This window comes from Uloborus diversus, chromosome 10 (assembly GCF_026930045.1).
Source record: "Uloborus diversus isolate 005 chromosome 10, Udiv.v.3.1, whole genome shotgun sequence".
In the NCBI taxonomy this organism is placed as follows: Eukaryota; Metazoa; Arthropoda; class Arachnida; order Araneae; family Uloboridae; genus Uloborus; species Uloborus diversus.
Window position 1 is genome coordinate 136,970,787 of NC_072740.1, and position 14,222 is coordinate 136,985,008.

The 14,222-nt window shown below is 34.6% G+C and overlaps 1 protein-coding gene across 2 annotated transcripts in view; it reads right to left on the minus strand.

Annotated features, from left to right (window-relative positions):
* Window positions 1–222: 222 nt before the first annotated feature.
* Window positions 223–14,222, minus strand: part of LOC129231356 (galactose-3-O-sulfotransferase 4-like) — a 185,251-nt gene continuing 171,251 nt past the window's right edge. For both annotated transcript variants that reach the window (XM_054865648.1, XM_054865647.1), the window contains exons 2-3: window positions 5,458–5,594; window positions 223–1,823 (exon numbers count right to left, since the gene is read on the minus strand). In XM_054865648.1, the coding sequence (XP_054721623.1) occupies window positions 995–1,823; window positions 5,458–5,594 (966 nt within the window). In that variant the 3' untranslated portion in view covers window positions 223–994. The remainder of the gene's footprint in view (window positions 1,824–5,457; window positions 5,595–14,222) is intronic.

Below are 14,222 nucleotides of genomic sequence, written 5' to 3' on the forward strand. Positions count from 1 at the left end.
ATTTGAAAATGAAACCAAAACTAGTCAGCTATCACATATAGGTTTCAGTTCAAAACAAACTCTAAAAGATAGGAACACTAAATACTTATAAAAATAGCATCAAAAAATCAATTTCAGCTATGAAGTAAACATAGAAATCTGCTAAACAAACACGCAACTTGTTTTCTGCAACAGACAACAGATTGCTTATAGGCTTGATCTATCACCCCCCCTCCCCATATAGTAATGAATAACATACCAAATCTTTAAATTAAATGATATCACATCTCGATTCAATATGTTCTTAGCTGTATGACGAAGGGCAAGAATTTATAGCACTTGGGTATGGATAAAAGTCAATTCCAATTGTATGTTGTAATAAGTTAAAGGTCAATTCGTTAAAACATTTTTTTTTGATTAAAAGCATTTTAATTATTCTCTTAAAATTTTTTATGGCTGTAAAACGTTGGAACTTACTGAATGGACGTTTGTATCAAAACATGAGAAATGCACAAACAGTGATTATTAACTTTTCTTAATTGGATGTTTCTAATGGTTAGAAAACGTAAAATACTTATAAAACTTTTGACTATGATTTCGTTTTAAAATATGTAAAGGTGTTTTCATGGCACTTAAAAGCTTTTTTTTTATTTCCATTAAATGCAATAAAAGAGTCATTGCACCAAATTACTTCCATCAGCAAACTAGTTTTCAATATCTTCTTTGAAAAATAAGGAATTAAGTTTAAAAGTGATCCATAATGATTACCAACACCATTTTGGCTTACAAAATGTTCCTTAGACCAATTCATAAAATGTCTTTTGTTTTTCCCTAAGTTTCGCCGTATATTGAAGTTCTTCCATAGCTAAATGTTTGCAAATTTCAGCTATGGGATCATCATTAAGAACAAAGCTGTACACTTTGGAATTATATGCTTTTGTCTCTGAAGGAATGTCTTCATTTTCGGATGACATTTTTTTAATACAGTGGTTAAACCACACGCTATTCCACAACCTCAAATCTTGTATTTCTTTCGCCATTCTATCTTTGCCAAACGATTCGATAAGACTAAGAAGCTTTTCGTAGAAATAATCGTAAAGAAGTTTATCAGCGGCATTGTAATTCTTAATTTTAATAGCCAAAGAGTCATCTTTATGCTTGTAAATATCGTTTTTTTCCGCATGTTGTGCTTGAGATACACTATATCGGCTGTTGTCCAGCAGAGCATATGTTTTAAAAGTATTAAAGATTCATCAAATAACTCCGAAATCATTATGAAATCAAATTTTTCGTCGATTTCTTCGATCGCGGATCGAATAAGCGAAACATTATCCCAAATGTCCTTATCATATCCGAAGTCAAAAAACATTTGATTTCTTCCTAACTTATCATAAATACGCTGCGAGTTCAAGGTTTTCATGGATCCTTCATCCTGGAGGAAAGATTTCAGGGTTCGGTTGAAAAAATGTTGCATATTGTAGTAGTCGTACATGGATCGAAATAGTGCACCAGGATCCCGAAGAATAGACACATAGAACGTCTTAGGGGACATGACACTCTCAATTTCGTGGGCATCGAAACGGAGATGGTGACAAAGAAGATTAAAATTTGAGTACATCTTCACCTGCTCTGTAAGCAGTGATCTGGAAAACTTTTTAGGATGTCCGATATAATTAGATTCTTCAGGAAGAACGAATGTCAGGTTCTTTTCGTCTCCATATCTCATCAGAATGTTTTGAACAGTTGAACTAGCACATTTATGAGTCTTCAGGAAGAAAATATTGACAGCAGGTGGGCAATACCCCGGAGTTGACCATTCATCTTGAACACCAAATGCAACATATCTAAAACAGAAATTCAAAATAAAAGTTGTGCAATAATTTTGAAAGCGAACCAATTAATCATTTGAAAACATTAATATTAAGTCTTATAAAGACGCATTTTGTTGCTTCGGTTTAACTAAACGAGCTGTCTATTTTAATCTTGGAATCATTTTGAAAAAAAAAAAAAAACATTTTTAAAACTTTTGAGTTCAAGAGGTAATGCTACTAAAAATTGATGAAACTAAACATCAAGAAAATGTTAGCAATAATTTTTGCAAAAAATAGTTATTGAATAACTTTATAGCTTTAAATTTGTGAATGTGAACAAAATTATGCGTATAAACACTGAAACATTTTTTTTTTTTGTAACTGCAGAGATATGCTTAATTATATTGAAAATAATTTTAGCATATGTTACTTTACAAATCAATCTTCCCTTGTCACTTTAGCGCCAAATAATTGCAAGACCAGTTACCCCTTTTGTCTGTGCAAAAGTCAGTCTTTATGACAGAGATACTTTTGATGCTGAATTTCTACCTTAATACCGTACCTTGCGACGATTTTAATCTGTTCAGTAACTGGTTTTTTAGTTGTATATGTGGCTGCATTTTTTCATCCTAGTTAGCTTTTGTTTAGCATATTCATGTCAACCTTGTTCAGGTTTCTTAAACAGGACTCCAGAATGTGCGCTTGTTCATTTGACAGCTTCATAGAGGAAAACACATAATTTTTACAGAAAACACCTTTGAAAAGTCTTTACTACGCTAACCTGGGTGAGTGTGTTTCCACTTGCTGTTTAATTTTCTCCTGATATTTTTAGTACTACTGAAGAATTTTAGTTATTCGATGATACTTTCCCTTTTATCGACATAGTAGTCGCTAAGTTTACCAAGTTTTCAATTTCATATTCATGACGTCTTCAACTTCACTTTCAAGGGTTTTCGCAATTTGATTTGAAACGTAGAACAAGGCCCGTCAGCAGTAATGTTTAAAGAAGACTGGTTTTTCTTTCCTTTTCTCTGTACTTTCTTTTTCTTTTTTTTCTTCTTAAATTCACTGCCAGATTAACTAAAAATTTGTTCCAGTAGTTGGTGCAAACTCAGTAAACAAATGGCAACCAAATATCAATAAAATTTTAGCAAGGCGTTTTTAAAACATGAACTACATTTATGTATTTTTGAAACGGAAAAAGGCATTTTGAGGCGAAAACGTTGCTATTCTCTGTAGGCGTCTGTTAACAGCTATTTATGAGGACGAAAACAGAGACACTATAGAAACCGAGATCGCAAGAACGGATCCTTTACAAAATTAAAAAAAAAAAAAAAAAACACTTCTGACAGTTATTAAAACAATCTCTTGAAATGTCAGAATTATCTGGTTTTAAAAACTTACTTTTTGTACAGAATTAATATTCTCTTTTTCTCCGAATATGACAAAAATCGATAAGGAAATCAAGTAAATTTGCAATCATTTAAGCCTTAAGCTGGAAGTTACCGCCTTTCAGCCCGGGCTAAGGTAGAACTACTTGAAATATACAGACAATCCGAATAATGTCATCCATAGACTGCAGTTTTGCCCTTTTTATGAACTCATCAGTGTGGACTAAATAACCGAGCCGACATCTGCTTTTAGCTCGATTACTGACTATTCCTGACTGATGAGTCCGGGCTGTCGGTGTATTTGCATATCATTCAAGTATTGTTCATATTTTGATTTAGTGAGCCAATGAAATGCCCGCATATCTTCTCCTCAATTGGCAGATATACATGCGTAAGAAGCGAATCTTTAGGACTCTACAATGAAATACACTGTAATGAATCCGGTCAGAAGTTTTCCGACTTCGGTACTAGCTCATTTCTAAAGCAAAAATCTGAAAGTCGGCTCTCATCGTACGACCGTACAAGAAACAACAGTATCCCGGTTTTAAGTTTCAACCATGAGTGAGCTTGTCGGAAACGGAGCAGTTTGATTAATCATTAAAATGTTAAACCCGGGAGATGTGTGTTCTGGGGTAGAGGGTAAAGGGAAGTATCTATAAGTTTTTTACTTTTCTTTTTCTATTTTTATTTTTGTCATCTATTGTTTATAAGCTGAAAATAAAACACGAAAAAAAGAAAGAAAACATCACATTCTAACATTCTCCTATTGTTAGTAAGGAATACAAAACGCGTTTCTTTTCAATATCGCAAAAAAAAAAAAAAAAAAAAAAAATTCTGCAGGTACTGCCTTTTCGCGGGCGTGTTCTGCTAATCATGGCTGTACTGGAATTTAAAACCACGCTACATCCTTCATAAGTGTTTGTGAATTTAAAGAATTTAAGGAATTTCCCAATATTACATTGTTTAGCATTTCACATTATAAAAAAATAATGTGTGTATTTTGAAGGTTCTTTTCATTGTTGTTGAAAACGGTTTTATTTCTGCAAAATCCATCACATCACAGCATATCGTATGCTTCATGCAGTATACGTCGAACAACGTATTCATTTTTTCACGCAAATTGACACAGTTACGCATCACTATTTTTTAACTTTAATTTTAAGTCAAAAGCTATGCAATGTGCCTTTCTTCTATTATTCGTAATCAGTGGCGCCCCGAACTTAAATTTTTGGGAAGGGGAAAACTCTCGATTTACCGAATGAATCTCCGAATTTTACTGAATGGTAAAGTAAAGAATAAGGTAAATGGTAAAGTAAGTAATGCTAAATAGCTTGCACACATACCTGCATATAATGAAAAAATACATCAGGCATCATTGGGAAAAAAAAAAAATGCCGTACTGTCTCCAAATATTCTGAATCGTTAGGAAGTGTTGCCGAATGAAGACATTTTTGAGAGATCACAGTGACCGCCTATCGAGGCGCCACCATTCGTAATATTGGAATGTTTCTCTGCTTGAAAAATATCATTTCTACTGGAGCTTTCCTTCGTCTTATTACATTTAAAAACGTGTCATGGAAAATGAATTTTGGGGTTATTTGTACCTAATTTTTAGAGATTTACGGTAGATCTGGCGAACCTAAATTTCTGGCATAAGAGTTGCAGACAGGCCCGGATCTGCGTACCCACAGTGTCGGGGGGGGGGGGGGGATCTTAAAAGGACCCAACGGCCCTAGAAATTGGAAAAAACTGACTCTAAGCCGAATTAACGTTGCAAATATAAAGTGCTGGCCTTTAGGGAGGGGCCCTACAGATGTTTTTGCAGGGGGCTCAAAATTTATAGATCCGGGCCTGGTTGCAGAACCAAATGCTGCCAATTTATGAGGACAACCCTGCTGTTTCATAGTAAAAAGCTTTCCAGTAAATATTCTGGCGTCATGATTCATGTGAGAAGATGCCTTTCTGACAGCTGTAATCTTTCCAAAGAGTTCATAATTGGGTTTCATATGAAGAATCGCACATATTGGAGTACTTGATTGCTCACAAATGAAGCAATTTCGTAATATACTTCTTTCACAGTTGAATTATGCACAAGAAAGTTACTTTTTAATTAATATTTTGAAATTAACTTTCTATTTTTCGGTTTCATTTAAAATATTTTATACCTTTCCCCTCCCTTGACTTGGATCCGCCCATGACCAGGCGTGATATATCGAGCGGTTTTCACGTATCACAACAACAGATTTTTTTGTTAAATGTGAAATAAGAAGTGTTACCTGAACATTGGCGAAGGAAAAAAGTTACTACCATGCGATGATCTTAAGGCCACAATCGTAACAAGAAACAAGAAAATGAAAATCATGCCCGTATACAATACAAAGAGGACACTTCCAACACTTTTGGGTCTTGAACTCTGTAACAAAAATGACTGTATCTTAGACATCAAATAAAATACAATCTTGTAATAACAAATTATGATACGTTACATAAAGTACATCAGATCCAGTTCTCTACATAAATTGCAAGAAAAAATCAGTATAGCTAAATTATAATTATGTAATTGACACTTTTGTGTGTACTGGCAGTTTTTCACTTTTTCTTGTTTTTAATGTGAAAAATATACTCTTTACAATGCGAAAAATATTTTGCTCAAACTGGGCTATATCACGCGAATTATCTTTCACCAGCTCCCAACCTTAGAGCAGGAATTAGTAAATGGAGGGAGTAAGTTCAATCATTGGCTTAGCAAGAAGCTGTGACAAACACCCCAAGTCACGTGACTCAACAACGACGAATGGTTGACACGTTTTACGTGAAACTGGCGAAAGAAGCCTAATTTCTTTTAATACTTTGCTTTAAACTCTATCATGTGACTTGGGGTCTTTGCTTCACGAATGAAATTCTTCACTCCCTCCATTTCATCTCTTCTCAGTACTCCCAAGAAAAAAGTTTTCCTTGAACTTAAAATTTTAAAATCATAATGAATAGAAATATTGGATATGTTTTCCCAATGGAGGGGGGGGGGGGGGCGGGGTGAAATAGGACATTAAAAACGACACGATTTTCGAAATTGTCTTCAGGATATATCTTTTTACGAACCTGCAGTAGTGGTTAAAATTATAAGCAGAAAAAGAAAAACCACCACATCTTCGCTGCATTTGGTCGGAAAGTTATGCAAAATTTTTGACTAGTAACTAATAGTAAATGAGATTTTTTTTTTTAAATGTACAGGGTGGTCCGTTTTAACCTGTAAGACCTTTGTTTTCGCAACCGTTCATCTTAGATGAATGCTTCCAATTGCAAAAATGTTCAAAATCAGATGCAGAGTTAAGATATTGAAAGTTTGAAGCAAAAATAAAAATGAGCCAAAAAGTACAAAATTTAACTTTTTATACGGGCCCCAGGTTTCTTAACTAATATTTAGAGAAATACTACATTGAAAACTACTACTGACACAAAAAAACTTGACATTTGTGCGACCATAACTCAAGGAGATATTCGAGTTTAAAGTTTTAAGGGACCATACAAGAGATAAAATTGGAACTTACCGCCCTTTCAGAGGAATGTCTGGTTGTCGAAGTAAATAAAATAAGTACATATTTTTCATTGCTATTCCAAAGTGAATGCAAATGTTATGCCATGATATGCAAAAGCACACTACAAAACCTCGAACAATTTGAAAAATCATACTATATGCACACACATAATTTTAAACCCTTGTTAACTGCTATATTTTCCCCCAAAAGGTGATATTGATGGCGAGTGTAAAGTGGTGTAAGTCACAAAACGCTGCGTTTCATAGCTCGGTGAATATTGGTCGTACTAACGTAAAACTTTATCTGTTGGAATGGTTTTTCAATGGAGAAAATATCCCTAAATATAAGTAAGGGGACCTGGGGCCCGTATAAAAAGTTAAATTTTGTATTTTTTGACTCATTTTTATTTTTAATTCAAACTTTCAATATCTTAACTCTGCATCTGATTTTGAACAGTTTTGCAATTGTAAGTCTATACTTCTAGGACTAACGGTTGCGAAAATAAAGATCTTGCAGGTTAAAAAGGAACACCCTGTATATATATATAACTTTTATTGAAAATACAAAGGAATTTCTCATTCGTAGAAGGAAGTTTGAGTTTAGACATCCGTGTGATATGGACAAAATTATAAGGACAATTAGATTTGTGTGTTCTAAAAAGCAAAATTTGCATGTTTTTGTTCTGCAAACGGGCGCTACATAATAAATGCTTCGTAAGCGATTGGGAACGTCACATTCTATTCTTACAGTCATCCCGCTAGGTATAAAATTTACCGAATTTGAGGAAAGGAAAGTGGTGGCTTGAAAAATTTCACGACGTACTGTACGTCAAATCGCTCCAAATTTGAATAGATAGAGACCGGTCATTCAGAGTTTTCTTAAAAATTTCGGCTGATAAGGTCGACTAAGGCGAAAAGGTAGGAAATCTTCTGTTTCTGTGGTTGTGAAACTAATGATGATAAGAGAAACGAGCTTGCTCCAAAAAACAAACATCAAGAGATGTCAGATCGGAATTTAAGTTACGATACAGTGCTCGAACTGTTCAACATCTTTTCCAAAACAGAAAAAGTTTCATTATGTGAAACTAATGTCATGACAGAGTCCTGAAAAAGTTCATTAGAGACTAAGGGTTTGCGCTGTTATGTGTAAAAAGTGGGATAGTGTAATGTTTTCTGATGAGAAAAAGTTCAATTAAAATGGACTAGATGGTTTTTGCTACTTCTGGTACGATCTCCGAGAAGGGAAAAAAAAATCTCAACGCGTACATTAGGAGGTGGCTTAGTAATGGTCTGAGGAAGTTTCGCAACGGACGGTAACCCAATATTTTTTATGCAGGGCAGAATGGATTCTGCGAGTAATGTTGATTTACTGAGCAATATTTTTTTTAACCAGAATCACCGTTAATTACGAGTTAAAACTATTTCTTCCAGCAGGATAATGCCTAATTACATGTTTCTCAAACCTCAAAATCATTGCTTGATGCTTATTTCGCTAACTTACTCTACTGACCGGACAAAAGGCTCGATCCAAGTTTAATGGAAGCCTAGTGAGGAATTCTGGCACCCGAAGTATAAAAAAATGTTATTCAGTATGGAAATTAACCAATAACTCATTTTCTCTATTGACAACGCCAAGATAAAAGTTTCCAAGAACGTTCTTCAACTTCCATGACATCAAGAGTGATAAAAGTGATTGGGGCACAGCGCACACCCCTCCATGTCTTTTGAGAGAGGCTCTTTGACAGTTGCGAGGAATAGAGATGTGGTCTTGGAGCCCTATGCTCACCTCTTGAGAGGTACTGTTAGTCCTGGGGTAATTTTAATGGATGTTAACGCAAGGCCACATAGAGCTCTTCTGGTAGACGAATTTCTGGAAGGGGAGGATATTCACTGGAGAGTTTAGCCAAGCAGATCTCTAGACTCCAATCCTATAGAGAATGTCTAGGACACTCCCGGGAGAGCAATAGCAACTCGCAACATCTCTCCGGGGACCATCCATAGTCTGAGAATAGCGTTGTTGAACGACTAGAAACAATTGCCTCAGGATGCCATAAACTACAAGTATGGAGTCACACTGCAAGGTCTATAGGTTTGTTAGAAGGGGCCTTACCCCCATTAACCCATTTTGTTGTTCAATTTTGCAACCGATGTTTCATACCATCTAACTCTAACGAGTGTTATTTATGATCATGCGTGTGTATTTTAAATCTTGGACGGTTATTTGTTTTGTATTGTTTCAATATATGTACAATTGTATATACTAAATTTCATTAAAATCGGCCCAGTAGTGCTGGAGATAATTGACCATATCTGACAATTCTCTTAATTTCTTACACATTCATTTCTTCAATACTTCTCCCTGATACAGATAGCAAAAATATCAATACTAATAAAAAGAAAAGTCTAAGCAGTCAAAAAATTCCAAGACTGGCTGGTAGTCGTACGTGGTGTACCATTTCCATTTGTGGTTACAGAAAATGAATCGGATAACACCGGAAGCCGGACGTATTTATAAACCGCAGTGTGGATTTTCTTTTGAATAACTAAGCCATAATTAGGTGAAAAAGTAGCAAGTACTTTTAATCGGAGAAACACAATGCTACATTCACACACATAAAGAGCAATTCTTGCTGTGGGAAAGGATCAAGTTACAACTCATTGGCTATTAAAATGAAACCCGAAGCTTAGGGACACAGAAATTTTTCAAAGGAAGTAGTTTACAATCAATAAATAAGAAATTTAATAAAAGCTCTTCAACTTGAGATGAATAATTGCAATGATAATGATTTCCTTCGTTATTCGTAATTTGGGTACCATTGCGGTATTTACTACTCATATCAGCGTAAAAAAGTTCTCCTTTTTTAGTTTTTGTTTCTATTTATAAAAAAGGCGGTGAATAAATATCATCCACAAGTACCTTTTTGATTTTAAAAACTTTTCTTTACACAATATTCAAGTCTGTGCATATCAGACATTGGTCGAGAATTTGAAAAAAATAGGTAAATGAAAAGAATAAGTAACCCTGCCGACACCCATGACGGAAGTGGTTCGGTTGGTTCAATACTGGAGAATAAATGACAATGGGCGAGAACGAATTCCATTTTTTAATGAATAGAGAATCAGATTCGTGAAATTAACCATTCGATTTCCAAATGGCATTCTTCTGGCGTATGAATACATAAACAACAGTCTTTCCTTTTTTATTTGTATTTAATACAGGTATATATAAAGGGTCAAAACCTATTCGATAAATGTATCACAAATTAACCCATCTTTATTTTTTAGCCATAGTTGATAGTTGAATAGCTTGTTCTGGATTTAGAGTTAAATAAGATTTAATTAGTTGTTTAGTAAAACCAAAGATGAAATTATTTTTCTTTGTAATTAGTATTTTATTTCCATAATTATTTCATTTATAAGATTATTTAAATATGTTTTGACAGCTGATTTATCGTGGAAAAATCTAAAAAATAATATTCAGTTTCCTTTTTAAGTATGTAATCAAACCCGCTGACTTGATATTTTCGACTTTTTTTAAAGATTTTTTTTGAAATATATTACAGTCAAGCCCGCTTAATGGAATAGGCAGTTGGCCACGAAAAACTATTCTAATAAGCTGGATGTCTCATTATCCGGGATAAAAATAACACGCATCAATGGTGCAGTAGACTGAAATTTTATTACATTAAGCGGGATATTCCAATGTCTGATATTCTAATAAGCGGGATCAACTGTATATCAGTTTGGGATATTTTATAGCAATATATATATATATATATTATACTTGAAACCAGAGGTTCCCAAACTTCAGACCTCCGCGGACCCCCGCCGGAAAAATTACTAACTACGCATTTTTTCCTTTAAATTTATTTATTTTTGTTCTGTATATTTTTCAGAGATCTTGTCTGGTTTTAATTTCTTACATTATTATTTCGAGTTATTATGGAAGTAAAATTCTATTTGAAATTCAGTTCTGAATAAAAATGCCTTATTTGAAGTATAATATCCCAGCTGTAAAAATGAGCCTCAATGTTTGCATTTTGCTTAATATAGTTTTGTAACAATATGAATTTTGTCATGTACACAAAATGAATTAATGTGTAGTGTGTTTACTCCCGAGAGGCTCCGGGGGGGGGGGGGAGGCTGCTGCGTCCTGCATGTTTCTTAAGTAAGAGCTTTTTTATTCCTCATTAAATGTGCTTTCTTTTGGAATTAAAATATCGGTACTCGTCCCTTCAATCTCAATTATATTTAACGTTTTAGCTGGATAGCAACATGGACCCCCTGGCATGGATTCGCATGGCATGGTCCGTGGACTACAGTTTGGGAAACTCTGCTTTAAACAATTAAGATTGCTTTAAAAAGATTTAACCCGTACCGATGTAGAATAAGAAAGGATTTCCATGAAATAGTTGCTCGAGGCCACAATCAGAATAATAGAAGGTCACATAGTGATATTCGACTCTTGATAAGCGGACATTTTCTGACCTGTCAACAAACTTCAACCACACATCTATCTGCATCTTGCTTCACCCGATTAAGATGCCCTGAAGATATTAGAAACCGCAGATGATCAGGTCAATTTTTTTTTTAAAGATGATGTCACGATTTTGGATAATGTCACGAAGAATTAATTTTCCTACCACATAGTAGACGTTACGATTTATGATGTCTCGAGGAATTCATTTTTCAGTCATATAATATACGAATCCTTTAAATCGGTGGTTATCAAACTTTTAAACACTGTGACTCGAGCAAAATGCACCAACTTCATACATCCGTGCCGTTCCGATTTTTTACGATACTCCCCCCCCCTCATATACACAGTGAGGGAAAGAAAATCATATGAAAATTTTGTTGATTCGAAGTTTTCACTTTTTTAAGGATAAAAATGGTGGAACTTCTAGAAATTCACCCAAAAATTGTTATTTTCGAAAATTCCTTTTACTGAGATTTATTTAATCTAAAATACTACTGTACATAGCATGATTTTTAAATAAATCATTCGCTCACCGCGGCAATGGTGACAAAACCATGAACAAGACGCAATAAGTATAAATTTAAAATAAAAATTTAATTATCTTTTCTACTGCGACACTGGTAGAAAAGCTAGTTTACCTAACTAGTTCGTGGTGGCATATAAGCAATATGATCAATAGTGGCACATCATTAAAAGTTCACATGTTTGAAAAAAATAAAAGAAAATTGAACTATACACTATTAACAGAATAATTAGACAACAGAAACTAACCAGTAATTTTACGATCATAACTCTAATAATCGATTAATATAAAAATAACGTACATTGTAGTACAGAGCTGTCCACAAATGTCACGATTTGAAGGGGAGAGAGGGTTTCGTGGAAGTGTGACAGTTTGTGACACAAGGGAAGAAGGGTATATTAAGAGGTGTGGGGTCGTACATTTCTAATGAAAATATGCTAATGAAAAACAGCGTGACGTGTGATAACGTGATGAGGTATAAGGTGAAGTATGACACATAGTGACAAAAGAGATGTCAAAAATATTGAAAAAAGTGTGACATCTTTTATGGACACCACTTACGTGAGAATAAAGCAGTGAAATATAATATGAGGGGTCGTTCACAAGTGATGTCACGCTTTGAAGGGAGAGGGGGTTAGTGAAATTGTGACACGGGGAAGAAGGAGATAAAAATAAGCGTGACATCACGCATTTTTTCAATATGTCACGAAAAACAGCGTGACAAGGGGGAAGGTGAAGTGTGACAATTTGTAAAAGAAGGGGGAGACGGTCAAATTTTCTGAAAAAAAAAAGTGTGATATCATTTGTGGGCAGTCCTTAACGTAAAACTTTGATTTTGGCTCCAAAATTGTTTTTCTCCTTTTCTTTTTAGCATGCCATAACTATTATCGGTGAGCGATAAAACAAAACTTAAAAAGTAGGAACTTTAAATTCAGATGCTTCATGAATTTTATCAAAATCTCTTGACTCTACACTGTTAAAACTACAGGTTGCGTTTGGCACCTGTCAGGGGTGAAACGCTTGTTCACCAGCGACACCCGAAAAAGAGCCGAAATTGCACCCTTAGCAAGGGTGAATAACTGGCTCCCTTCACCCAATGTGCACCGTAGGTGAAAAGATGGTACCCTAGGTGAGAAAAATGGCACCTTTATTGCTTCCTATAGGGATTCCCCCCCCCCCCCCGTGTTGTGTGCGTTTTTGAATACAATTGTGTTTTATTTATTTTGATTTATATGTACGAAGGCATTTGATCACATTTCAACTTTCGAACATAGTTTAGAAGTGTTCATGACTTTAATTTGTCTGTTCGTGCACTAACTTTCTTATATTCACACTTGAATTGCTCAGTAATTAATATGTTGTTGACAATTTTTACTATAATCCGTACCGAAAATGAACAGGGAAGTTATTTATCAATCATTTGCCGGAACAACCAGAAATATTAGGTAACATTAGATTAGAATCATTGGAAAATAAAAGCGTTTCATAAACGTTTAAAATTTTAATCGAGCGTAACTTATCAATACTTATTATAAGATTCGATATTTGAGTATCCTTATGCGTACAAGATAAATACTAATTTAAAAGCCCTACTTTCCAATGTCAAGTTTTCCGTCAGATTAAAAATAAAAACGAGCAGATAACTACATTAGCTTCATGCAATAACGCCTGAGAAAGATACGTTAACCAAAACACGATGTGAAACATGAGTCAAACGCTGAGTGAGAGATTTCTTTTCACGCAGTTTTTTTTTTCTCTGCCTTTGCTGCTCTGTTCGTTTCCACTACATAGTTATTTCATTCAGAAGAAATAGACATTGGTATATAGGCTGTTTACGTCGATGCATTTTTATTCCGGAATTAGCAATTCAATTATCAGCTGATTTAAACGTTTTTATTTTTAATGTTGTTGTTGTTCAAGATAGTACTGATAGATAGTTTTAGGTAACAGTTTTGCAGGATATAAATAACAAGACATTAAATGTTTAATAAGGTAAACGGAACAATAAGAGTTATCAACATACTTTAAATATGTTCGAAAGTTCAAAGAACTGCAATATGATCAAATGCCTTTACTTACGCGAGATTTCGAAGATTAATCCACGAAATTTTCAGTTTTGTACTTCATTCAATGTGAAAGTAAATTTCGTTGCAACTTCCTTCGTTCGCCATTCAAACTGAAGTTTCGTTGGACGATAAGTCAGAGCGCATGCGCAAGGAGTCGCTCTCCTATTGAATGGTCTTTTAGCACTTTTGTTGACGTCGTTCACCCACTGAGGAACCAAAAGCACCTTAACGACACTTCCTAGCCTCTGTTTCACCCAGAGGCACCGTTTTTTCACCCTTGGGTGAAATTCTTTACCCCTGTGGAACTCCTGGTTTTAACAGTGTATACTTCTAAACAAATCCTTCTGTTACTACTTCGAACTGCAGCAACTATTTCAACATATATTTCTTTACGATTGATTGCTCGCTAACTTTATAAATTAATATTTGATTGCCAT